The sequence below is a fragment of the Acanthopagrus latus genome, chromosome 18 (assembly GCF_904848185.1).
Source record: "Acanthopagrus latus isolate v.2019 chromosome 18, fAcaLat1.1, whole genome shotgun sequence".
Classification (NCBI taxonomy): Eukaryota; Metazoa; Chordata; class Actinopteri; order Spariformes; family Sparidae; genus Acanthopagrus; species Acanthopagrus latus.
In genome coordinates, this window is record NC_051056.1 from 24,993,645 (window position 1) to 25,018,244 (window position 24,600).

Below are 24,600 nucleotides of genomic sequence, written 5' to 3' on the forward strand. Positions count from 1 at the left end.
CATGCACAAAGTCGCCTGGGCATAAATATACACACATTCGCAGTTCATTGATAAAACCAGCAGCGTTCTAAAGGTGAAACCGATGAGGAGAACAGATAAACAAATGAGCGCTCAGGCAAATACTATAATAATAGAATTCCTCTCTGAATCCTTAAGTGTTTATCTGTTCTCTAATAGTAACTGTGTACATGTTTAGACAACAGAATGATCTTTGCAAATGTGAGGCATGTTGCGCTCAAAGCGAGAATGATGGGAGATGAATTCACTTGTCAAAATACAAAATACAGACATATTAACTCACAGTGACACAGACGAATGAATGATTCCACGCCCATCCGTTGTTGTCAGGCGGAAAACAATCCAAGCTTCCCCTCTAAACAACGTCTTTGTGCGGGAGCAGATGGTGTTTTTACGCTCTTTGTTTTATGGAAAACAAAGAGCGTCGAAAGTTTGGACTGGATTTGGCAGTGACAGATTAAAGGAAGCTGGTAGTTTTCTTCCAGACCTCCGAATTGCTGCTTACATCTAAAAAGAATTTGTTGCGTCCTTTTTTCCAAAGTCAAAAACTACAGATACATGGGGGCAAAAGCTAGACGAGCATACCTGTGGAAGCCCGGCACTGAGATCATTCTGCGGCACCATAAATCTTCTGAGTCCTCTGACAGGTGACGCTGCTCTCCAACCTTGGCCTAATGTGTCTTTAAAGTGTCTTTGAATCATGAAGAGCAGATACTTGTATGGTTATGATTGGGGGACTTCTTTCAACCGTGAATATAATGGACACCTTCAAAAGTTTTGAATGACCTGCGTAAGAAGCTTGATTCATTCGAGTCGGGGAGTTGAGAGGGACTCTTTCATGCTTTTAGGTTCAGAGTTGTAGAAACCTCTGAGCAGCAGTTAAATAAGAATATAAGAAATCGGCAGTCGTTGGTGAAAGAAACCAGAGGCTGTTATCAAAATCGATGAGGATTTACATGAGAGCAGGTGCCTGATTCAGGGTCAGGTGCAAAATGAGGCAAATAACAAGGTGGAACTAAGAGGCGCGTTGCTCTCTCTGATTCTTCAGACTTCAAAATTGAAATATAAGGTCAGTGTCGGGTTAGCACCAATTAAATTGAATCAACTGAACATACTATAGACAGTTCGAACCTGTTCAGTCTCACCATTGTACAGACATCAGTGGGCCCAAAGGAAAATGGGTTCCCATGTTACATAGTTGTGTCACTGTGGTTCAATAACGAGCTTTTCTGAACTGGAAGATACATTTAAAATCAAATGAAACAGCATTCTCCATCTATCTCACACCACTGAACGGAGGTTTAAATCATTTAATTATTTGTTCTGAGAGGCAAAAAACTATTTCAAATGTAAATAGTACATTTTTATGTCTGAATTATAGTTTTTATCTGAGTTTAGAAATGTGATTCTAAACTTTTGAACAGTGTTGTAGCCCTCCACTGAAAATCAAGTTTCTAACCAGTCCAAGTTGTGTTTTTTATATTATACAAGACAAAATAACCAGCCTACACCACAGCTGAGCATTTATAGTTTAGAACTGCAGTGTAACAAGGGAAGACTAAAAAAATAAAATCAGATTCAGACAGTTTCATATGTCACAAACCTAAAGAACCAATCCTGTCAGCCTGTCGTTGGGGCATTCCATCTCATTAACACAACCGTGCTGGGAAACGAGCCATATTCAGAAGAACTCAGGTGTGCAGATGTGGCTCATTATCTGTATTTTGCATTCGGAGGTTCTGTTATCATGTTGTTAATTTTGTGTGGTCACCCCTCTTTTACATTAGCATTAGCAGCTGTCAATCAAAATTGTTCCCGGAGCTCCTGAGCGCACCGCCGGTGCTTTTCTGCAGAGACGGGCCATAAATGAGGCAAATCTGTGGAGTAACCTCCAAACCATTTTAAAGCCACACATCCAAATATGTAAATGTGAGGAGCAGAGATGAGTTTTCAGGGGTTTCATTAATGCCAGGTGGAAACTTTAACTGCTCCAAGCGACCACTGCCACAGTTTTCTGGTAGGATTGAAAATGATGTCAATGGAACAGATATGGCGGGTCAGCAGTGACAGAGCAGAACAGATAGCATTAAGGAGAGGTTAAGCTGAATAATGAAATCAAAGACAAATGGCAATTCAGTCTAATTATCCAGCTATAAAGCTGGTACTTGGGATGGGCCCGGACGGTCATCGACTACACGGAGCCCTGTGCCATTGGAACACGGTGATTTCAAAAAGCTCTCCACCAGAGGGCACAAAAAACAGTAGTGTGTCCCCTCAGAGGTGCCAGAACGCATCAGATGTTGGTGCTCGGGACATGTGGGAGGGAAAATGAAAAGCGACGGGTCACTATTCTCTGTTCACAGTGCATTTCTCGCAATGGGGCTGTTGGTATTTGCATTTTCTTAGTATAGCTAGTTGGCTAAAATCAGTTAGAAACATGTGGTGCTGAGACAAAGACCCTTTTAAACCTGGCACGTGGATGCATGTCCTTAAATATGGGAGACAGTTTGATCGACAGTAGGAAACAGCGGCGCCTGCAACAGTGTGCCGATGAGTATATCGTCTCTTACTGACAGACTGACTCAACTTACGTGCGTGCTCATACGTGCTCATTTGGTAGACGTCCCCCAACTTCAGCTGGGTCCTCTTTGTTCTTTCACCAACTTTTTGATAACAACATTTGAGCCCACCATTGTGAATTGCCCCCACCTTCCACCGTGATGTAAACAAGGGGAAATGGTCAAGAATAAAAGCAGCCAATCACAGACGGTTGAAAAGTGCTATAAACAGCCTGTTTCAGTAGAGTTTGGTTAAAAAAAAAAAAAAAAAGTTCAAACTCTGGTGGAAAACCAATGTTCTCCACACGGATATACAGTAGTCATATCCATTTGTCACAACGATAACACCCCCACTGTAACCCAGCCCTCTAACCTGTGATGGAAAAAGTTCACACACTCCCACAGTGCGCACACCGACCATGAAGTTGCACTTACTTGATGTAGTAGGGCACTTTGTTCGGGGAGATGGCACGCTCCCACGGTATCTGCACTGAACCTGTGTAAACACACAGAAATCAATTTCAAATATAGGAATGGCATGAAAAAGCCCATTGTATACAATGTCCGTGACAGCGCGTCCATTCAGAGCGTCTTAGCAGAGCTGCTCTGGTGTACAACCGGCGAACTAAAGCCGAGGAGACAAGTCTATTGTGTGGGGCTTCCACAGAGTGTTGGTTTATTTGGCACAGCCTGATACAATACGAGAGGTGGAGGTGTCGGTGAGACGGGGTGACTGTAGCGTTTTAATCGGCCTCCAAAACTGAACCATAGGGGGTTCAGCGGAGGATCAAACAGGACAGACTGCACTGTTGAAGAAAGCACGAGGCTCACACACAAACACACACCATGTCATTGGCTGTTATTGTACCACGACATGGCACAATGCAGACATGTATGTTGTTGCTTTGCATGTAAAGAAAGATAAAAACATGAACACTTGGCGCACAAATCCTTCAGGGGGGAGAGAATACCTTTCCTGTTCCTTTGAATACGGATGAAGGAATGAGTGCAATTTCAAGGATCTCAATTTAGTTGTTATACGTTTTTTATGTCAGACGCACAAGAGTGGAGGGGATCTTTAATAAACATGCCAATACCCCAATGTAAAAAAACCTCTCCTTTACACATTAACTTCCTGCATTTAATATCTGCTTTCAATAAATCTACAGAAGTTTTATCAGCAGCAATGAACTCGTCTCTTTTTTCATTAGTAGATGTATTTATTATGTATGGAAAATGTCTCCTTTGACCAACGAATGAATATGTTATACTCTTATACTGCAAGTACTGATGCATAAATGCATACGTAGTGGTTGAAGTCGAAGCTGGTCAAGAGCGAGGTCATTCTGATAACTCCATATGTAGTTTGGTGGTTTATCCTATACTTTGGTGCCCCGGGAGCTCAGCTGGTAGAGCGTACAGAGGCCCCGCCCCTCGCTGCAGCCGCCCTGGGCTCCAGTCTGCTCATGTCATCCCTCAAGCTGTCAATATATCCATGAAAATGCCCCCAAAACACTTTAGCTAATATTTAAATCAACCAATCAATCAATCATGATCTATACAGCATTATTTATAAGGTCTATTCAGAAAATAGAGACTAAAGCAGACCAGTTGCAATAAAATGAACAATTTAAATAATAGGGGACAAAGAATAAAAGATTAAAACAAAGGACAAAAATATAATGTAGTGATGATAATAATAACAACAGTAAAATGCAAATACAAATCTGTATCAAATATAGATGAGAAGAATAAAGGGAAATGACAGAAACAAAATGAATCAAAATAAGAATAAACATTAAAGCTATACAAATATAAGACTCTGCATAGAAGCCAGACTGAATAGTTTGCATTTGAAAGTATCAGGATGATATTTACATATAAATCTGTCCGATGAATGTGTAGTGGAGTGAAAAATCATCTGAAATGAAATAAAGTGCAAATTAAAACTGCAAAACAGAGTAACAGTATCGTCAGAAAGAAGCTGAACAAGGATCACGGTTCACATTCGATCAACGCTGCCTTGTTTTACGGTTTGAGCAGAGTTTTTTCAGCCTCCATTTTCACGATACAGGAACAATATGGCACCACTTTTGGTTCAGCGTGATAAAATATGTTTCAAGCGAGAAACAGGCCATGTGGTAGCAACAGAATCTTGGCTTTTAGTTTGATTGTAGCTCGGTCTCAGTTGATCCAAGAGAGGGCAGTGGAGGCTGTGGGAGAAAAATATAAAAGGTCCAGGACACTCTGACCTCATAAGACAAGATGTCGTACGTACCCCATATGAACGTCAGGCCCGATAAGGTGTGGATGAGGGCACAGCGAAATCTGCTCTTTATATCTCTCGTGGTCTTTCAAACTTAGCGTAGGACGGCCTTCGATCTATCTGTGGTGTCTTCCACCTATTGTCTTTCTATTCCTCATGAGGCCAGAGGTGAGAAGCTCTGCAATAACATTTCCCTTCTTAGTTGTTAAACAGATAACTGTGTACGGGAGGGCTGCTTTCTGAGCCGTCAATATAATGTGAACATTGGAGAGACCCGAGAGGATCACCATGACGTCACCGTGTGCAGACAGATGTGCTGTTATTTTGTTCCTCCTTGATCAAGCTTGTATAAACTACTTCAGCGTAAGTCATCGGCGTCTCTGAGTCTTTATCATCTCTCCTGAGTGGTCAAACGAGCCACAAATGCACAACAGAGGTGGCTCTCTCTCTTGGTCCGACTATAATCTTTGTGTCTGTGAAACAACAACCTTAAAAATCCACCAGATGACTCGTTTTGCATCATCTGGCGGCTGAAGAGCGTGGGGATCTGGGAGCAGGAAAAACAGAAGGAAGCTGAGTTTCAGTTGTGTACACCATCAACGTCATAGCGATTCAAAACAGGTTGAAAATCCTAAAATCTCCTCTTTTTTCAAGTAATGGAGTAAATGTTCTCCCTTTCATTCCATTGCAGCACAAATCTGCGGCATGGGCATGTTGGTGCATTAAAACAAAATAAAAAATAAACCCACACAGACTCAAACCCAGACGTTCCTGCAGGGTACAGCAGTCTGGGCTGGCAGAGGAGTGGTGCTGTGTAACCCCCAGTGTGGCATCCCCGAGCCAGCATGACAGCTGCAAAACTGGATGGGGGTTTGTTGAGGACACACGAGCGCTCGCCACTTAAAAAGAAACACTCATGCAGAGAGCCTCGCAACACACGGCCTTTTTTTCATGTCTTCATCAGCCTAAAAGTAGGCAAAGTAAACCACATCTCTCAGCAACAACCCGTCCCCCCACCAATCCAACCCACCCCACCCCCGCCCCGCTCCCTCTGTGTAGCCTTTGAAGATCGGCAGGTAAAAGAAGAGACAGAATTCACAAATATGTATCTGCGCTCAAATGAGAGCGATGACTGTTGTGATGAGCATCGCTGGGGACGTTTTTCGCAAACTGTGCGCTGGAACTGATGAAGAGGGCTGAACAGAAGCCTGCCAGCTCCACCTCTAACCCACATACACACACAAGCAGCAGTTTTATAACCTTATCATATGAAACTCTAATGTATCCCACACACACACACACACACACACACACACACACACTTGGAACAGCACGGTACAGACTGGTGAGACATGAGGTAACAACTTCAAAAAGCAGAAGAGGGCTCTTACTGGAGAGGAAGTGCTGCGATCCGGGGCCAAAGTCTCGATGTGCGTCCTGGAGCTGCTTCAGCCGCTCTTCTATCGAACCCTGAGGACACATACACACACACACACACACACACACACACAGTTAAATCAAAGCAAATCATGCTGTTCATGACCCCCCACCGCAAATCCCCAAAATAGAAATACGCGCGCACAAACCACCTGCTTCTCCTCCATTAGCGAGCTGCGGAATATAAATTATGTCTTTTTCCTTCCGCTGCCCCTCGTGAAGGACTTTGAAAAGCCTTTGAAGAGCAGCAGGTAGGAAATGAAGACTGAGATTACAAAATAATATACTTTGTCGAAACCAGGACAACTGGCTGCTGGTTTTAACGACAGCGTGGAGAAAAAAAAAAAAAAAAGGAGCTCGGGAGGACGGGAAGATGAAATGAGAACCTCGCTTGTGTTTTCTATGAAGTACGGAGACTGCGTTGACAAAATTAAGTTCGCCGCTGCCTTTTGTGAAGAAGCGTCTCACGTCAGTTATGTATCTCGCCAAATGGGATTTAGGGGCCTGAGTAATCCTGGTTTACCTGAAATGCATTGGATTTGGCACATGAGTCATTGTCAGCTGAATGTTTGAAAAAGGCGTCATCAAACAATGGGAGGTAAACCCACTCGCGGCGGTGAAGAGAAAGAGAGAGAAAGGAGAAAAATGTGAGGATCCTTCAAGCCTCAAACAGAAGCGCAGGCAATGAGACGTATACGTATAAAGTTAAGATGTGTTAAGTTAGTGTGCACACGTCATTGCTCCCCCCGCTGCCAAATAAAACGATATAATCTGGACCCCGTGATTGAAACTGCTGGGACTAATACAGAGCTCTGTCAGCTGGCCTCGGATATGTAACCTCCAACCGTGTGGTGTTTCACAATCTATTTGTTGTGCGGGTAATTTGTGCTGCCATAAGGAAGACAAATGACTAAATTACCCGTGATCGACAAATATTACCAAATCAAATTTGGAAGGATACATTTTCGGCGGCGGCGCGGCAGCCAAAATCAACAGGCCACCGGATGCTACGGGGATTTCTGCATTTATCATTTTAATTAAGAGAGAAATGGGGCCTTGGTGAGGGAGACAAAGAAGAAAAGGATTCTCCATTCTGCTTGCTTTCACAGCGGGGAAAAAAAAAAGAAAAGAAAAAGATAGCGAGGTGCCAGGTCAGCGCATCTTATTGCACTGAAATTAATGAATGTGGATCAGAAGAGATAGCGAATCGACCGGGGAGGGGGGGGCAGCTCGGAGACGAACAGAGACAAAAACATTTGCCACACCCGTCTCTTTACTTTATTTCACTGGAGCTCTACTGATATCACAGCGACTCAGATTAAAACCCAAGATCTGGGAGATGAATATCTAGCTGGTGAGTATAGATACTAAAAGCCTTTTTAACAATGTTGATCACCAAGCTGGGGGGGGATTAGAGGCTCTCACTTTACCTGCTGAATCAAAGACCACAGGGCACATTACCACACAGCGGATGAAAGATTTAGAAGAATTTTTTTTTTTCCTGAACACCTTTTACCTCCATCCCAGAGGGACATCAATGGGAACACAAGATGAGTCCTAATTTCTATGAATCCCTCTTCCAACAGTCTTTTTCTGCAAACATACCGGGTGGTGGTGACAATTTGTAAAAAAAACAAAAAAAGAATACGGTGTCTCCTTAATAATTCAGCTTCGAGTCTGTCAACTACGCTCCTCAAAGGATGGTTTAAACTTTATCATGCATCATGACCCGTATCAGAGGAAAACACTTTTAATTGAACCAGAGGGAACGCAAGCTACGGATGTGCACAAAAATAAGACTGACAGATGTGTGTTTTTAATTTATTTTTTAAGCAAGCTCATCCCACACGTTCTAAAAAAAAATTAAAAAAAAAGCCAGTTTATCTGTCGGTATGGCTGCATCCGGAGGATACAAAGCACCTCGCTGGTTTTGTCGAGCGCTTGAACTTGGTCAAACGAGGAATCCTAAAAAAGAAAAAAAGGGATCGACGCAGCGAGAGATGAAGTACGAGAACCGCACACAGGAGGAGTGCGTTTTAACAAGACACAAGCTGCGTCTGAAATCCATACTTCATACTAATTCCATACGGTACGAGCTGCAGACTCATCGCCACATTATACTGTTCTTTGGGAGTTTTAGCCGTTAGTACCAAAGTAGATGATGTATCACCAGGAAATTTTGACATTACAAGATATAAAACACATTTATTTTTGTTTTTTTAAACTGGTTTGGATTTGTTTTACCACCACTCACCATATATTTTGTTTAAGCTCCTCCATTTTCCTTGTGCACTGCATTGTGGGAACATCACACGCATGTGCGTAATATCCATCTTGTGTATCTTTTTTCACTTATCTTTTTTCACAAACTCTCTCACGGCGCCGTTGTGACTGATACCTGCAGTATGGGGCGGCTGTGGCTCGGAGGTAGAGCCAGAGCCTTAATTTTTAGAAGGTCGCTGGTTCAAATCCCCTGGTCTGCATGTCGAATTGTCTTTGGACAAGACACTGAACCCCAAACTGCTCCTGATCTGCTTGGTCGTCACCTTGCATGGCAGCCACCACCATCAGTGTATGAATGTGTGGACAAATGTGTGATAAATGCCCTGAATGCAAATGTAATATCCCGACCTGAACCCAGATGTAGAGAAGATTCGTCTGCAGACACCAGCGCGTCACTCTGTCTAGCTGTGATTAATTGCTGAAAGCAGTCCAATAAGTTTCACTTAGAGGACAAAGGCTTAAGTTGAAGCCATTGACTTGATTTGCTTCACCGGCTTACAAATCAAACCCAGCGCTCATCTAATCTGATCTGCTCTGTTGTTTTTTTTTTTGTTTTTTTTTTCCCCCCTTCTCCTCCTGAACCCGTTTTCATCCTGGACTATTTCGAGGCAACATGAAAAGCTCTTGTCAGGAAGACAGCGAGTGTGCAAAGTGGATTGTGGAAATTAATTTCTCGGAGTTGTTGAACGGTGCGCTAAAAATCATCAGACGAAAAAGCCGGAGAAGAGAGGAACAGAAAGGAGGAGCGGCTGGAGCGGTAATTACAACATCATGACGACGCCGCAAATGACAGGCGCCGAGGAGGGTACCGCCGAGGTTATCTAATGGGAACAGGGTGCTCTCACATGAGGTGCAGGGAAGGCGGCGTGGGGGTTTTGTTAGGCGGTGCAGAGGATGCTGATGGAGCACACTGATTAGAGGCGCAGCAATGCTCGCTGGATAATGCATCCATACATTCAGCTAAGCATCAAGGGGGAGGGGGCAAGTCCAGTTCAGTGAATCCACAGCACTTTATTCTTGAAAATTTTAAAAGGCTTTAAAAGTAAGTGCCCCGGATTCATCGAAGGACGTCCCTCTTCACGCAAATGCGTGGGTCAGAACCTTTAACTCGTTTGCATCATTCAGGCGTCCTTTCCCGCCATGTTTCTCGCCTCAGCTGCCACTTCATGATGCATGAAAACATGTGATCTTTACAACAACTTTACATGTTTAACTGTTAAACATTCAGAACGAAAGCTCAACTCATCACAGGGATGAACTGCTGCGGAGCTGAGACACACCGATGCTGCGGTTTGTTGAAGCTGTTTGAATCTTCCTGCGCCGCTCGGCTCAAAACAAGCTGCAGCTGCTTTACAGTGAACGACTGCACGACTGGGAGGGTCTGATGCTCAGGTGCAGCTACAGGATGTGGCGGCCAGATGTTTACTTTGCAGTCAAGTTTGAACCAACTCTAGACGGCAATCTAAATACGCACCAGAATTCAAAAGTTTAGATTCACCTGTTGTTTTGGAGTTTTCCTGCTGTTCTTCAATAACAGCTAATTTAATAAAAACTGTATAATTCAGACATTACATTTAAAATAATTTGGGCTCTAAACAATAAAATAATTCAAACCTCCAGTCCAGAATAGTGAATTTGACCGCACACATGGAGCAGAGTTGTTCTGGCTACCCGGCCACTGACAGCCGGTCCACACACAGCAGTGACTTATGGTCCGTAGGTGGATTGGAGCTGGCAGCCTGACGAACTGGCCCTGCTCGGGCCAAGAACCTAAGGCCTGAGCCAGTTCTGGACCACTTCTGGACCACAATCCATGGCTTTATCTGAGCCGAGCGTTATGTGGCAGTGAAGCCCGTCACCGCGCCAGACTAACGATGCAATGTGGGTCGATAATTACTGAACCACAACAGTTCAAGAACTTATAAGTTTAAAGATGTCAGAGCTGAAAGTTTGGAGAACATGTTTACATTAGAACAGAACATTGACTTTTTAAGTAAAATGTAAATTACGTTACTGATAAAGACTTAAATATTTTCAGGAAATTCATCTAAAAAAATTCAAATATTTTGTGTTCAATAAACTCAAAATGTATATATATATGTATTATTTATTATTTCATTACTTATTTTGAATTATGATTAAATATTCTATTATCCTTAAATCAAAACATTAACTTAATAAAACTCTGAACTAAAAACCATTGAACTCTAAACTCAGAATATTTGTGGCCACTGATTGTCTTTATTACATTGGAAACATCCAACTTAACCAACTTTAATTTTGTCTTTTTAACAGAAAAACTGAAACAAAAACCGAAACAAATGATATTTGAAAGAAGATAAATGAAGAGAAAATAAACATTGATAACTTAAAAGACAAAGTCTGAGCCAACAGTGTGAAAAACTGCAACTTTTACTTTACTTGCTCATTATGATCATTACTGCTACTTGAACCTGAAACAAGAACCTGTTCATTAGATCTGATGGTGATGCCGAGCTTTTAAATTTCATCTACTTACTGCTGATTTCTTGGTTGCCCAAAACTTTCTTTCTGTCTTTCTGCCCTTTTCAGCTGTAGGTCGAGTTAAACTGTAGAACAGAGTTTTATTCTCTGTCAACAAAACATTACTCTTTTTATTTTCTTCGTCTAAAATAACATCTGTTTGTAAAGAGGACTTTTATAAGACCTTTCAGAATAAAGGGCGGTCCTCTCAACCATCCACTGGACTGAATCGAGCTTTTGTGTCGGGAGATTCAAAAACCATTGAAGGATAAACACTGTATGAAGTCCCCGATCCGAAACCCAGCAATAACTTTGTCTTTCTGGACTGAGAAACATTAGGTCAGGGCTGGAGCGAAGCTTTTGTGACAGGTGATTTAAAACATCTGGAGATTTTTCCAATTTATTAAACTTTTCTGATAAACCATCTGTCAGCCTCCACAAAGCCACCTTTTCTTTTCTTGCCTCATGTTAACTGCACATGTTCGGGCCCTCTTACTCTTTCTGCAGGTCTGGACAAGTCAAATCTGAGACTTTTTAAGACCATTTTAAACTAAATTAAAGACCTACATGAAGTACAAAAAAGTAAGGAAAAACCCCGTCCCAGAATGACTTTAAAAAGTAACCAAATGTATTGCAATTCACAGAGCAACTCAAACAATGAAGAATGGAGTGAGTGACTGTGTGTGTGTGTGTGTGTGTGTGTGTGTGTGTGTGTGTGTGTGTGTGTGTGTGTGTCGGGGTTATTATAGTTTTTACATTTCATTAGTTTATATTTTAATTTAATTTTTCCGTTCTTTTCTTTTCTTTTAGTTTTAATTATTTTAACAGGTGATTTGGAGTTTTTGTTTTGTTTTTATCTGGGAATTGAATTTAATTTAGTTAAATATAATAAGCTTGGTGTGTGTGTGTGTGTGTGTGTGTGTGTGTGTGTGTGTGTGTGTGTGTGTGTGTGTGTGTGTGTGTGTGTGTGTGTTCCACTCAGTTTATTCAGGCTGCAGGAAAGGAGAGGACAGGAGTCGATCTCACATACTTCCCCTCACATCAAGCTGGAGGAGAAGGGGAAAAACTTTACAGAACCTCCACTTTTAACATCGGAGTTGAGCTGAAGATGGTTTGAATGTCTCTTGACTACGAGACGACAGACGCAGCGCAGAGTTCGGGTCAAGCAGAACTGGATAACTTGGACCAGGAACAGTTCCCAGTCCAAGTGAATCCAGCGACGTCTTTCTGGAACTGGTGAACTGTACAGTGATATATTCCAACCGGGCTGATTGTAAAATGACACAAAAAAAGGGCGACGATGGAAGCAGTAAATGAATGTACATATTTAAGACCTAACTAAATTTAAATTTAATTAATGTAATTTAATATCTATATGCAAAATAGAGACATATTTAAGACTTTTTAGGCCTAAAATTGAGATTGCAAACTAGTTTGTTATAACTTGTTATAGGAAGTTGAATTTTGTAGATGGTTCAAGGCATCCATTGATTTCTATTGATTTCTTTTTATATCCATTTCCTTTCAGGGTTACACAACATAAAAAAGATTCTGTTAGTTGATTTGAGCCAAAGTGAGGTGAATTAAATAAATGTCTCCACTTGTATCTACTCACGCTAATGCAGATGGAAAGTCAGTGTGGAACGTGAAGGTCACAAACATTTTCGGAGCTGCTGCATCCTCTTAAGCAGCTGAAGTATGTCTTGTTTTAAAACATAACCGCTCCATGCAGCTTGTTCAGTATAATCCAGAAAGCCCTGAGATCCCAAATTGATTTTGAAAAGACTATTTTTAAACGTGTGTTTGGGCTCGCAGACCCACTTCAGAAGGGGCTGCACGCTAAAGCTTTTAGCTTAGAAGCTACAGTGAAGATTTCTGCTTTGTAAAGGCTGTAAATAACCTCTTCTCTTATCAATTTGGGAGCTCAGGGCTTCCGGTTTCTTAGATTAAGCTGGATGAGCTGCAGGAAACCATTTCATATTTGTTTTTTGGTTTTTTTCACTTTCTCTTTTTGGCTTTTTAAAATAAGCTCCCAGCTGCTTCAGCTGTTTCGAATAAATGCCGCAGCTCTGCTTGGCTGTGAAGCTGCAGCTCCACTCTCCGTCGACCTGACGATGAGGCGATAATGACTGAATTATTCCTCTTTGGGGGTGAGATTATCTTTTAATGTAATCCTGCACTGTCAAAATGTACTTAAAACTGTAAAACTGTACATTCAATAGCCTCAAGATTTGTGTGTGTGTGTGTGTCTCTTTATTCATTACTGCTGTTTTGTATTTTAAGCCTCTGCTCGATCGTTGACATGCCAGGGAATTAGAGGAGAGACGGGGGGTCGGAGATGGGCTCTGTGATGTTTCCAGATTGATCCTCCTAACTGACAGCTGCTGATATTTCAGTCACATATGTTGGTATTCAGCGGCCTTAATTATCCCTTTTAGTTCCTGGCAGTCATAAATCAGCTTGAACACGTTCTCTGATCATCCTTTCTGATCAGATCAGAATGATCACACAACCTTTATTCTCATCCTAACAGCCGCCGTGGTCCCTCACAAGCTCAAAAAGATAAAACAACAGGAAGCGGTTGGAGGCCTGAGGTTCGGGCGCCATCGCAGCCTCACATTAATTTGCATCAGGTCAAACATGACACGTGGAGTCACTCGCTAATGTCTCCCTTGAATTTGAAGCTGCCGTTGACAATGTCAAACAGGCTGCGCAGACCCAGCAGTGAACTCTACCTGAAGCACTTTCCATCTGCTGTTGAGATGCTCCAGGGCGCGGGCGTTCTCCATCGACAAGTGGACATCGGAGATGGCCAGCTGGTGGGCCAGATCATTGATGTGCTTCATGCCCTCCTTCACCTGGGTCAGCTCCTCCTTAAATAACTGCAGAGGATTATGGGACAGAGAGAGAGAGACAGAGAGAGAGGAGCAGAGCGATGGAGGGAGGTGGGATGAAAGAGAAAACAAAGACAAACATTCAGTCTGGACGAGCTGCAGTCAAATTAAATAAACAGAAATCAATTGAAATGCGATCCAGTGTTTCTGTCAGCTCCGGTTTAGAAATGATTTGTCACCAACCGTATATTGAGTTTGAGTTTATTAGCATTCGTACTGAAGGTTGACAAGTGAACACAGGCAGAGTTAACATTAATGGAACGTCTCTACACGTTTGTACATACAAGAAAACAAACTATATATTCATACATTCACATCCAACTATAAATAAAAACCTTTATAAAATACAATAAAACAATCAAACGCACACTAAAAGGAAAACAAACAGAAACACACCACAAAGACTTCAGCTGACTTTTGTTCTCCTCAGTTCTGTATCAGACAGTCTGACTGCTGCTGTTTTCTTCTTTGTTTGTAAGATAGATTGGCCATTGTCTGTTCTGAATATCTGGAATATTTCAAACTGTTTCAATACTCATTTGTTGCAGTATCAATACACCAGTACGAGCCCCACACACACACACACACACACACACACACACACACAGCTGTAGTGGCCACAACGCACCACCTCCTCCAGAAGTACATTCATTTAGATGTTGTTGTGCTTTACATGCACCAGTTTTCCACGTGTTGTGGTATCAAGTATCGATGTTTGTCGAGGTATTCTGTCAAAGTTTGAAATTGCAGGATCGTAACAACACTGCTGTGCAAGTTAGGGGGAGAAGTGTAATGGTGCACAAAAGTGCATCCAAAAGGCCCATTTCTTTATTTTTTATTTCCAACAAAAAGTTAAAGTCGTCTTCTGCTGCTGCGTTTAGGTGTGTTGATCAGAACGGCTGAATTCGCGGAACTATGCTTTTGCCATAGTTTCACTCACTAGTAATTATTTATTCACTTGTGAGTATTACTTATCTTCTGATAGTCAGTTGTGCATGATTATTTGTATTTGACCACCCACACAGTCTTCCTCTGCTTGTTGTTCCACCACACTGTATTCTGCTTCACTGGTCACATTTGGACGTTCTCATTTCATTTCATTTATATTTATATGTGGTCATATATTCATAATAGCTGTCACACACTGCTCCATGTTTACTGACAGAATCTCATTCAGAGATAATCTCACCGTCTCACTAACCTCATTGATAATTGTGCTTGTTATTGCGTCCATGATGTTCATAACTGCAGTGTGCTGTGATTTCAGTGTATTTCTGTGTTAACACCTTGGGCTGTGGCAAACATAGTTCCGTCTCTATTCACACTGTGTGTGGGAGTGACAGATAAAAAACTTGAACTTGCACTTGAAGTCATGGAGTGGGTTCTTGTGCGCGTCGTCGTCTCTTTGACTAGCCGAATGGCTGCAGGTTGCCTCCTGCTCTGACGACACGGAGGGTGCAGCCTCCGGAGATGATCCTGAGGGCTCTTGTGTTGCTCCCTCTCCAGCTGCGCACTCTGGCTTTTATTACACTCCACCACAAGGACACTGTCAATATCAAGACGTGGCTGACCACAAAAGTGCGGACGGCGACAAGGACGTCACAGGGTCTGGCTGGAACGGCAGAATGTGGAGCCATTTAGAGGCTTTTCTCACAGAGTCCAGGCAGAAGTGTAGGCTCGTGGTGGGGTGACAGCGGGGACTTCCTGTCCCCCCAGAAACAGACGAGCAGGTTCTCTGTTCCAGTGTTTCTTCCTCCATTGAGCAGCTTTTGTTTGATGCAAGAACTACACAGATATTGTAACTACACAGATAACTGTGTAAACTTGTGACTGTTCATATGTGCACATGATGGACCAACATCTTCTCTGTGTTTATATTAAACTCATAAATTCACGTCAGGACGACTGAGGCGCTGTAGGATTTTTTTTTTTCCTCTTTTCATCAAAGGGAAGATTGATGAGAAGCAAAAGGTTTTTCCCACTCCGGTGCTAATGTCTTTATTTGACATTTAGAAGCGGAGACATTAATAAAAGTGAAAGGTACTATGCACCATTCAAAACCGCTAAGCTGTGACTTGCATGGCGTCAGCACACTGAGCTCCAGGACAGCCTGAAGTCACATGTTTTACAGGGATTACTTCCCTCAACTTCTTTCCTGCGAGTGCGACTTTATGTGACAGGATGCGAATTCATGTAAAATCATTCAACTCCAGCACATTAAAATAATCGCTAGAAAATCAAATTAAGGTTTTTCATGTTTACCGTGATGGATGATCTACTGTAGCCGGAGCAATTTGTAACCCCGTGGAAGCCGTTCTTCACGCCGCCGTATATGGGGAAATCACTAAATGGCTTCTTTTAATGGGAGAAAATTAATCCCTGATATCTGCAAATGTGCTGACTGTGTTTAGATATCAGCAGGAACAGCATAAAACAGAGAGGCAATAAAAAAAACTGAAGGCAGGAACGTAAGTAGGAAAGCATCCTCGTATTATTGAAGTCGAGGACTGAGTGTGCTCACTGAGTGTAGAGCTGAAACATATCATGCTCATTTTAAGATCCATAATTTGAGTGTGGTTTAATAAAAGAATAGGTAGTTAATTTACATGTGTTACTGCTTAAAAACAAATCAGTTTCTCTCTTTTTTCTGTTTTAGCTCCTGTGTCTTTAAGAACCTCCCGAGGTCTCATCTGATTGGTCAGACCACACACGCCTGAACCATCACAGCTAACAGCAACAGAGTCAGAGCCAAACTAGCCGCGATACAATTATGCAAACACGTGATGTGTGACGTGGTGATGTCACAGAATACACGCCAGACTATTGACCAGGTGTTTTCTGTAGGACAGAAGAGCTTCTGTTGATAGAAACCTTTAACTAAGAGACATTTTACATGCACAAGAACCTATATAACATATATATAAAATACAGAAAGAAAGAGAAAAAATTAAAAAGCAAGTCACTTTCTAGCAAAAATTAACAGGAAGGTTCCATCTTGTCACATGTGAGGGTTTGTTGCTCGTCTCGGTTTTATGTGATGTTTTCTTTAGTTTTGGATTCTTACTCAGACAATCTTTGGCAGTCAATTTTTATTTATTTATATCATTTTATGGACTCAAACAAGCCCTCATGCCATCATGTTCTCACCCATTTGAAGGAGAACGAAAATTTGATGGAGTATGATCGGTCTCGGCCCAGAACCAGACCCCAGTCGCTTTTGGTGCGGATACAGATAAAGGGACGGATCCAATAATCATTTGTCCAGTTTCTTCAACATTGTGAGTTTTGGGTTGTTTATTTTTTAGTCGGACAAATATCAGAACACCATTGTGTGTAAACTGTGCAGGAGGACCAGTAACACAACAGACTTATTGTACCACCTCAGTCGCTTCCACCATGATTGTAAAACACTTCGTCTTTTTTTTACTGGTCTTTAAAAGTGATAAAAACAGGACACGTCATTATAAATGATCACTAATTATCGATATCGACCAAGGCCTAGGATTAGGATTGATTGACCTGAGGTATACACTGCCATTCTAGCTCTCAATGATGTTGAGAGATTTAAATTGAAAACGCTCACACAAAAAATGAAACAGACCTCAGTTACAACCAGATACAGCAGAGCTGTTGTTTTTATTTTGTGGCCTTCAATTGACCTGCATGTACAATTATGTGTAATGAACCAGACAATGATAATAAGCCTTAGTTGCAGCCGCAAGTGTGCTTAATGTGTGTGTACAATCGTCCATGTGTCTGCTTCTGTACTCGTCTGTGTGTAAATGTAAATCAGCGACTGCACTGACAGGCCAACGAGCACAACATGTGCCGGCTGTGACAGGAGTCCAAACAGTGACGTGATTATTGTGAAGTGCCCTCACTTCTAATGAAAAGCGCCACACAATTACAGGCGGCGGCGGCGGCGACACTCGGCACTCCATAATGACTAAACCAATGACCTGTCATTTGTTTAACAACATCTATTCAGCTGAGGATTGTAACACCGGCCATCTCCGGCGTGTCAGTTTGAAGTGTCACGTCCTTGTCACATCGCAGCCCCTCACACAGGCGAGCAAAAACAAACCTTTTAAAGCGGCAGAGACGGATACACATCTCTCACTTCTTCACATGTAATATAGTATCGCCGCTGTGTTCTAGAGATTAAAAAAAAAATGGATGCCGCCGTTTTGATGTCTGTTTACGATGCGTCAAAGTGTCACAATGTGTGCGTTTTCAGGGTTAGCCAGAAGCGAGTATCTCAAAGGAGACAATTACCGCACAGGTAAAAACCAATTTATATCTGGGTTTCATGATAATGTCTGTGCATGTAGGAGTGTGTGTGTGTGTGAGACAGAGATAAAGAGGAAGAGACAGAGGAGAGCCTGCTTGCAATGCAGCCGTGTGTGTCTAACCTTGGTGGCGTCTATGTGGTCCTGCAGGGAGTCGATGAAGAGGTCTCCCACGGGCTCCCAGGCGTCTCTCACCCCCTCCGCCTGCTCCAGGGCCACAGCCAGCTCCTCCATCGCTGCCTGGATCTGAAGCAGTCGCTCCAAGGTCCTCTCCATGTGTCTGGAGGGGGAATACAATTCATTACAGATAACTACCTGGGCCATTAAAAATTCGGAGCTAATGCGAGCAATAGCCAAGAAAACCTATCCAAAATCCATGGAGCATGCAGTCAGACACATCATTTATTCAAATGTACCGGCTGTCACTTCAGTCGGCACTGTTTGCAAATTATTCTAAAACTTAATTTAACGACCGGAATGAAATTTTCAGTGGAGACACGTTTTATTATTGTGAAAAGTGAAGTGAATTTTTTAAAGATCTGAAAAGATGATGGATGTGTTTTTCTAATCGTTTGTGTAATGGATTATATTCGCCACACTGTGTAATCAGGTTATGGTGATCGTGTAACGTATCGCTGCATGACCCTGCTAAGGATCAACACACACAACCACGGGTGGGAGGAAATAACACTCTCGACTTTCTGGCTCTAAAAGTACAGGGATACGTTAAAAAAAAATGTCTGCTTATTATTCATTTTCCCACAATAGACACCAAGTATCTTTGAACAGCTCTTTACTTTTCTCTCCAGTTCCATATAACCAAGAAATAAAATGGAGAAAAAAGGAGAAAGATACTGTCAACAGGTTTGACATTTACACAGAAAGGAAACAAAAATATGACCCAAACCATGAATAAATAAAAAACAATTTTCTTCGCCTTGTCAGGCGCAACATAACATTTATATTCAAACATGAGCCGGCTCTTTACTCAGGAGGTGCACAAGATTTGTAAGTCTAAAATTTTTGGCTTAAGGTAACAAAGAAAAACTTGATTATTACAACTCCGGTTCCCCAAAACGCCAGGACGCCGTGTAAAATATAGATAAAACAGAATGTGATCGTCTACGAGGAAACTGTGTTCACTGACTAACGGTTTAACAAAGTGTTCCTGAGCCTGTATAGTAATAATATCCATCCTTCCTACTGAACCACTGAGCCTTTGGAGGACGTCCAATCATGACACTGTTACCAATGAACCTGTTCACCTGTGAAATGTTCCAGACAGGTGCTTTTGGAACGTTTCACAACTCTCTCAGTCTTTTGTCGCCACTGTCCCAACTTGTTTGTTGGAATCTAATTCAGAGCTGAAGAAATCAAACGTTAAATATATTTGTTGATTTAGAAGGTTTAGTGAGAATTATCGATGAATATTTAAAGCTCAGGCGGCTGGAGAGGAGGTGATGTCACAACATAGGTACAGCTACATCGTTACAGTTTTCGGTTGGGTAGTTAAAGTCATAATAGATTAGGGATATGTGACTTTTCTCATCGACTTGGGGGTCATCAATGCAAAGTTATTCCAGACACTTTTTCAATATCTTGCTAACGTTGTGACATGTGAGCCTGGCTGTCACGTTTCACTGTTTGACAGCTGGAACGGACAAAACCATCGAGCTTGACTCTCCTTGTCTCAGAACAACTACTGAGAATCAACGTGATGCACGATGATTAATGTCGCACCAGATTATTTTGGATATTTGATGTAATGCGTAAAAAGAACAGAGACACCGACAGTAGAAGGTTGACCTTGGCGTCGTGTACCATGGCAATAGAAAACCTTTTTCAGTTCAGCATATGTCAGAAAAGATGAGCACATTCTGCTTTTTAATTTAGGTTTTACACTGCATCCCGACTTTTCTGGGAGATCATTACGCACTCCGAATGGGTTTCTGAATGAAAATCGACTTTGAACTGTGAACTAAAACAAAAACTTGCAAATTTAATCACTTCAACATCGTTTCTATTCACCAAAGACCTTTAATATTTCCCATGTTCTCTTACAACAGCTGACAAAGGCTGACTTCAATACAACAAATGTACTTTCACGGGTCAAAGGACTCATTAAGCACAAAAAATGTTTCTTTCAAAGGGTCAATATATAAATCTGACGGGTTGTGAGATGATTTATGAGATGATTAATGTCTTTTTCGCCCTTTGGACTTTTCTCTGATCTTTTCTTTTCCGTGCAAACGTTGACCTCTTTGAGCTCTGATCAATTATTCAAACAGAACAGACTTTATAGTGTCGCTTTGATAGAACGACTTGTAGACATCTGAAAAGTGACACGAGGCCGCAGCTTAACAGACAACGCCTTTACAATGCACTGTATTGTATGAGCTAATATGTTTGTATTCAGAGTTAAATCACAGTCTATAAAGTTACTTGTAACTTTAGTTGTCAGATAAATTGAGTGAGTAAATAAGTATACAGCACAATGCAGTAGATTACAGGCAGCATGTCAGTGAAATACATGAACCTACTTCCCTGCAGAACAACTTAACCTGCACAGACACAATGTAGAAATACTAAGTATCTGACCTGTGGCGGTCCACACAGCGTGCCGTCAGCTTCTCCCACAGGTCGCTGGCCACGTTCGCCTGCTTCCACACCGAGCGGCTCACATTTAAGATCCTCCGGCGTGGAGACACCTCTGCAGAGGGGAGGGAGGGAGGGGAGTTTAGAGTTTAGACGCCATCACGCGGGGATATGAGGACAGAGGTGCAGAGGAAGACATTAAAAATAGAGTAGACAGAGAAGTAACAGGGTGCAGAGGAGAGCAGGGGTCAGGAGCCAGACTGAGAGAAGAGCAATGATTGGAGACTGATGGCTTACTGACTCCATGAAAGGAAAGAAAGAGAAAGCGAGAACACAGTAAGTCAGACTGTGACAGTCGTCCCCAGGTGAGCGTCCCGGGTCAGCGAAGGAAAAGCTTGGTGTGGCATCGATCTGAGCACATGGTGCTGTGGAGCTGGTGATCTAGAGCTAATTGGTCCCGAATACTTTCCCTAAACTTTGTGTGACATGGGAGGGCAGCCCACCGCTAATAACTGCTAATGGAAGACTTCACCTGCATGGGCGCCACTAAACAAACCCGGGGAGGCTGTGAGTGTGATGTTTTGGCTGGTGCAGCGGCTGGCATGCTGGCACCGGGTATGCAGGGAGCAGACCTTTTCCATCGGTCAGGGTCTCCTCTGGCTCCTGGAAGGGGTGCTGAGCCAGAAAGGCCTGGGCAGACTCCAACACCGAGTAGATGAACGGCCCGCGGGACTTGACATCCTCCATGAACGCCTGCCGGGAGACAAAGAGAGGGGAAGTGTTTTTTAAGTGGAAGAGAATAAAAGACACAAGCTGTTTTCAACCTCAGGTGCTGCTTCAATCAAACATGTTGGGGAGAGAAGGATGAATCCTGCAGGCTGAGCTGAACTTGTGTCCAACAGAAACCACAAGTAACAAACGCATTTCAGTGCCGACACTGTTCAAACAACTGAAAATGTACTGTCAACAATATTTTTTTTTTTTTTCATTTTTGAACCATGTCTAATTCAATCATCAAACATGAGGGAAAGAATTTGCTGCTTTGTCCTCTCCAAATGTGAGTTTCTTGCTTTTTGTAAATTTAATGAGGGACTCTAAAATAGACGTAGCCGCAGCTTGCTAGTGTTAGATGATGATTTAACTCCAGTTTGGCAAATAAGTGGCTTCAAAATGCCAGTCCTCAAATGGCGTAACGGTGGATAAGTCCACTTCCTTTATATCTGTATATCTTCTTGGCTCTGGGAACATTTTTCACATTTTCTTTAAGGACTCACAGAAGAATGATCAACAACATTTGAGTAGCTGCTGGCACCTTGTGATGTCAAACATTCACAGGTTTATCACGAGGAAGTTGTTCTCAAACTGAGGCAAAGTCATGATCGCCAGTAAGAGTCAAGATGTTTCACTTACGATGGTGATGATGTACATTTGCACATTTATTACATGTCATATCACATTGAAGTTACATGTTCATGACCGTTCATGCAACTTTCATATCAGGTGGAGAAGGTGATGATGGTGGAGTTTGGTCGTGTTTATGCTGACTGAAAAAATCAACTTTAAGCCAAAACTTGTTTGTACCTTAACCTAAGCAGACCATAAGAACAACATTATCAAGAGATAAAATAGAAAAAAGTGAACCAAGAGAAATGTAAAGTTGCATTATACAGTAATGTAGGAATTCAGTATATCTGTTATTTTGGCAACTTGTTTGGGGAAATTGTTGTCCCATCTCATTGGAACAACTGAGAAACTGCAAACTGAAGAAACAAAAAAAGAGGACAATCTTTGGAAAAAGGTGCCAAAATGTGAGAATAAGGGAAATTTTCAGTCATGGCACTATCTAAAACAAACAAAAAAGAGCAAAGATCAATGCATTTGGATTGAAGTTGATTTGAATAGATCAGTAATCTGAAACATTGTTGTAAATCTCTCAGATAAAAGTGTATTTTTAGGCCTTGTAAATAAACCACTACTTGACTCGGCTAGTTGGCTTCTATTCATCTGTAATTTCCGTTGATTCACGACACGTCCGAGCCGCTAACAGGAACAAACAGCGCGGCTTATGTCCGACTTCCATTATTCACATTCTGCAGTGGCGTTTTCATTGGTCTAGTTTAAGTGATGTATCGCCAGTGACCAAGGACGACCGGAGAGGAAAATACCGGGCACATAAACCATAGTGATATTTCAGGTCTTTGTGAGTTGATGAGGAACACTTGAACGCACCATTAAGCAACTGACCAGCAGCAGAGAGCAGATTGTGGGATGCTGATACTTGTGTTCTCCAATTGTGAGCAAGAGAAGGTGGTCTGGAGCGTATTCATCTTAGAAATGCAGACTTTGGAGATTCGTATTAAGACGCAACACTAGAGATATGCTGTAACTGTGTGCCACAAAAGGGAGTTACAGAAGAAAGATAAATGCTAAAACATTGTGTGAGAGTAGCTGCATATGTGGGATTTGCAGACGGGGAACTGAAGTGAAGTTACATCCATCTGCTGTCTCTTCAAATCCATCAGACTACTTTGATAAAAACAGTCAGTCATGCCAGGCTGCTGGTCTACAGCTGTCTCAATCAGTTAACTTGTTGTTAACGTTGGTGTTTTGATGTATTGCGGTTTGTTTATGCTCACAAATGTATAAATACGCAAACTTCAAACCAAACTCTCCACACAAACCATGTAATCTTATGTCAAAACAAAATGTGCCTTCAAACACTGCAAAAAAGCCATCAAATACACAAACACTACAAAAGAAAACATAACACACAGGTGAGATCAATTCAAAAGCATCACCATGACAACCTGTTGCTCCCCCTGAGTAGCTAGTCTTCTCTGATTGGTCACCTCACACACGCCTGAGCCAGCATCGCTCACCGTTATCCAGACGGCCCTGTTGTGTTTTGAAAGCTTCCAGTTAGCTTCACTTTTAGCGTGAACATCAGCATTAATGACACAAATGTGTGACATGGTGACGCAGTGATGTCATGAAGTCACAAGCAAGACATTTCAGGAGCAGTGTCGACTGTGGGAGAGAGGAGCTTCTGTTGGCTTTTTTTAACTTTCAAGGCATTTTACATGCACAAGAACCAAAACACACCAAAGGAACGGAAAAATAAAATAAAAAAGCAGAACGAGTCTCCTTTAAATTTAGCCACCATCACAATCTACTGCTCACACTGAACAATAAAGGCTTAAGCAGAAAGAACCCTGAGTTTAATGGACTGACTGACTTGTGCAAGACTGTGTTTTATATGGAAGGAATGTGTTATTTCATCATTCAAAATATACATACAACAAAAACAAGAGAGAATACATGGGTTGACAAACACACACACACTAGCAGTGATCTGCTGGCAGGACATCGTGATATTGCGTGGCTCTCCGCTCGTGCTGAGAGCCTGCAGGCCATTACAGAAGACCAAATCTACTGGGAGCACTGGTCAGCTGGCCTACTCTCACAGAAGAGCCAATTAGCCGGAGATCCCAGCTTCATGGGTCCACCTTCGACGACAAGCTTCATGCAAATCACAGAAGAAGAGCTCCTTCATGCCAGAAACACACATATATACACACACACATATTCTGCTCCACCGCTGAGCAGATAGCCTCCCCAGGGCCCTGAAGAAAGCCACTGTGTGAACCTTCTTCTTCTGAGCTAATCTTTGTTCTGTATGAAACATACTGAAGGTGTGTGAATTAAAGCCAGGGATCTCCTCTCTCTTCAAAGTAATTTATTTAGGGGAAGTCAGCGCA

General features: G+C 42.2%; 1 protein-coding gene across 1 annotated transcript in view; it reads right to left on the reverse strand.

Annotated features, from left to right (window-relative positions):
• drp2 (dystrophin related protein 2) overlaps positions 1-24,600 on the reverse strand; it is a 102,541-nt gene that overhangs the window by 41,672 nt on the left and 36,269 nt on the right. Inside the window, exons 4-9 of the mRNA XM_037077091.1 lie at positions 21,475-21,595; positions 20,846-20,957; positions 18,371-18,527; positions 13,800-13,946; positions 6,234-6,312; positions 3,012-3,072 (exon numbers count right to left, since the gene is read on the reverse strand). Of these exons, the coding sequence (XP_036932986.1) occupies positions 3,012-3,072; positions 6,234-6,312; positions 13,800-13,946; positions 18,371-18,527; positions 20,846-20,957; positions 21,475-21,595 (677 nt within the window). The remainder of the gene's footprint in view (positions 1-3,011; positions 3,073-6,233; positions 6,313-13,799; positions 13,947-18,370; positions 18,528-20,845; positions 20,958-21,474; positions 21,596-24,600) is intronic.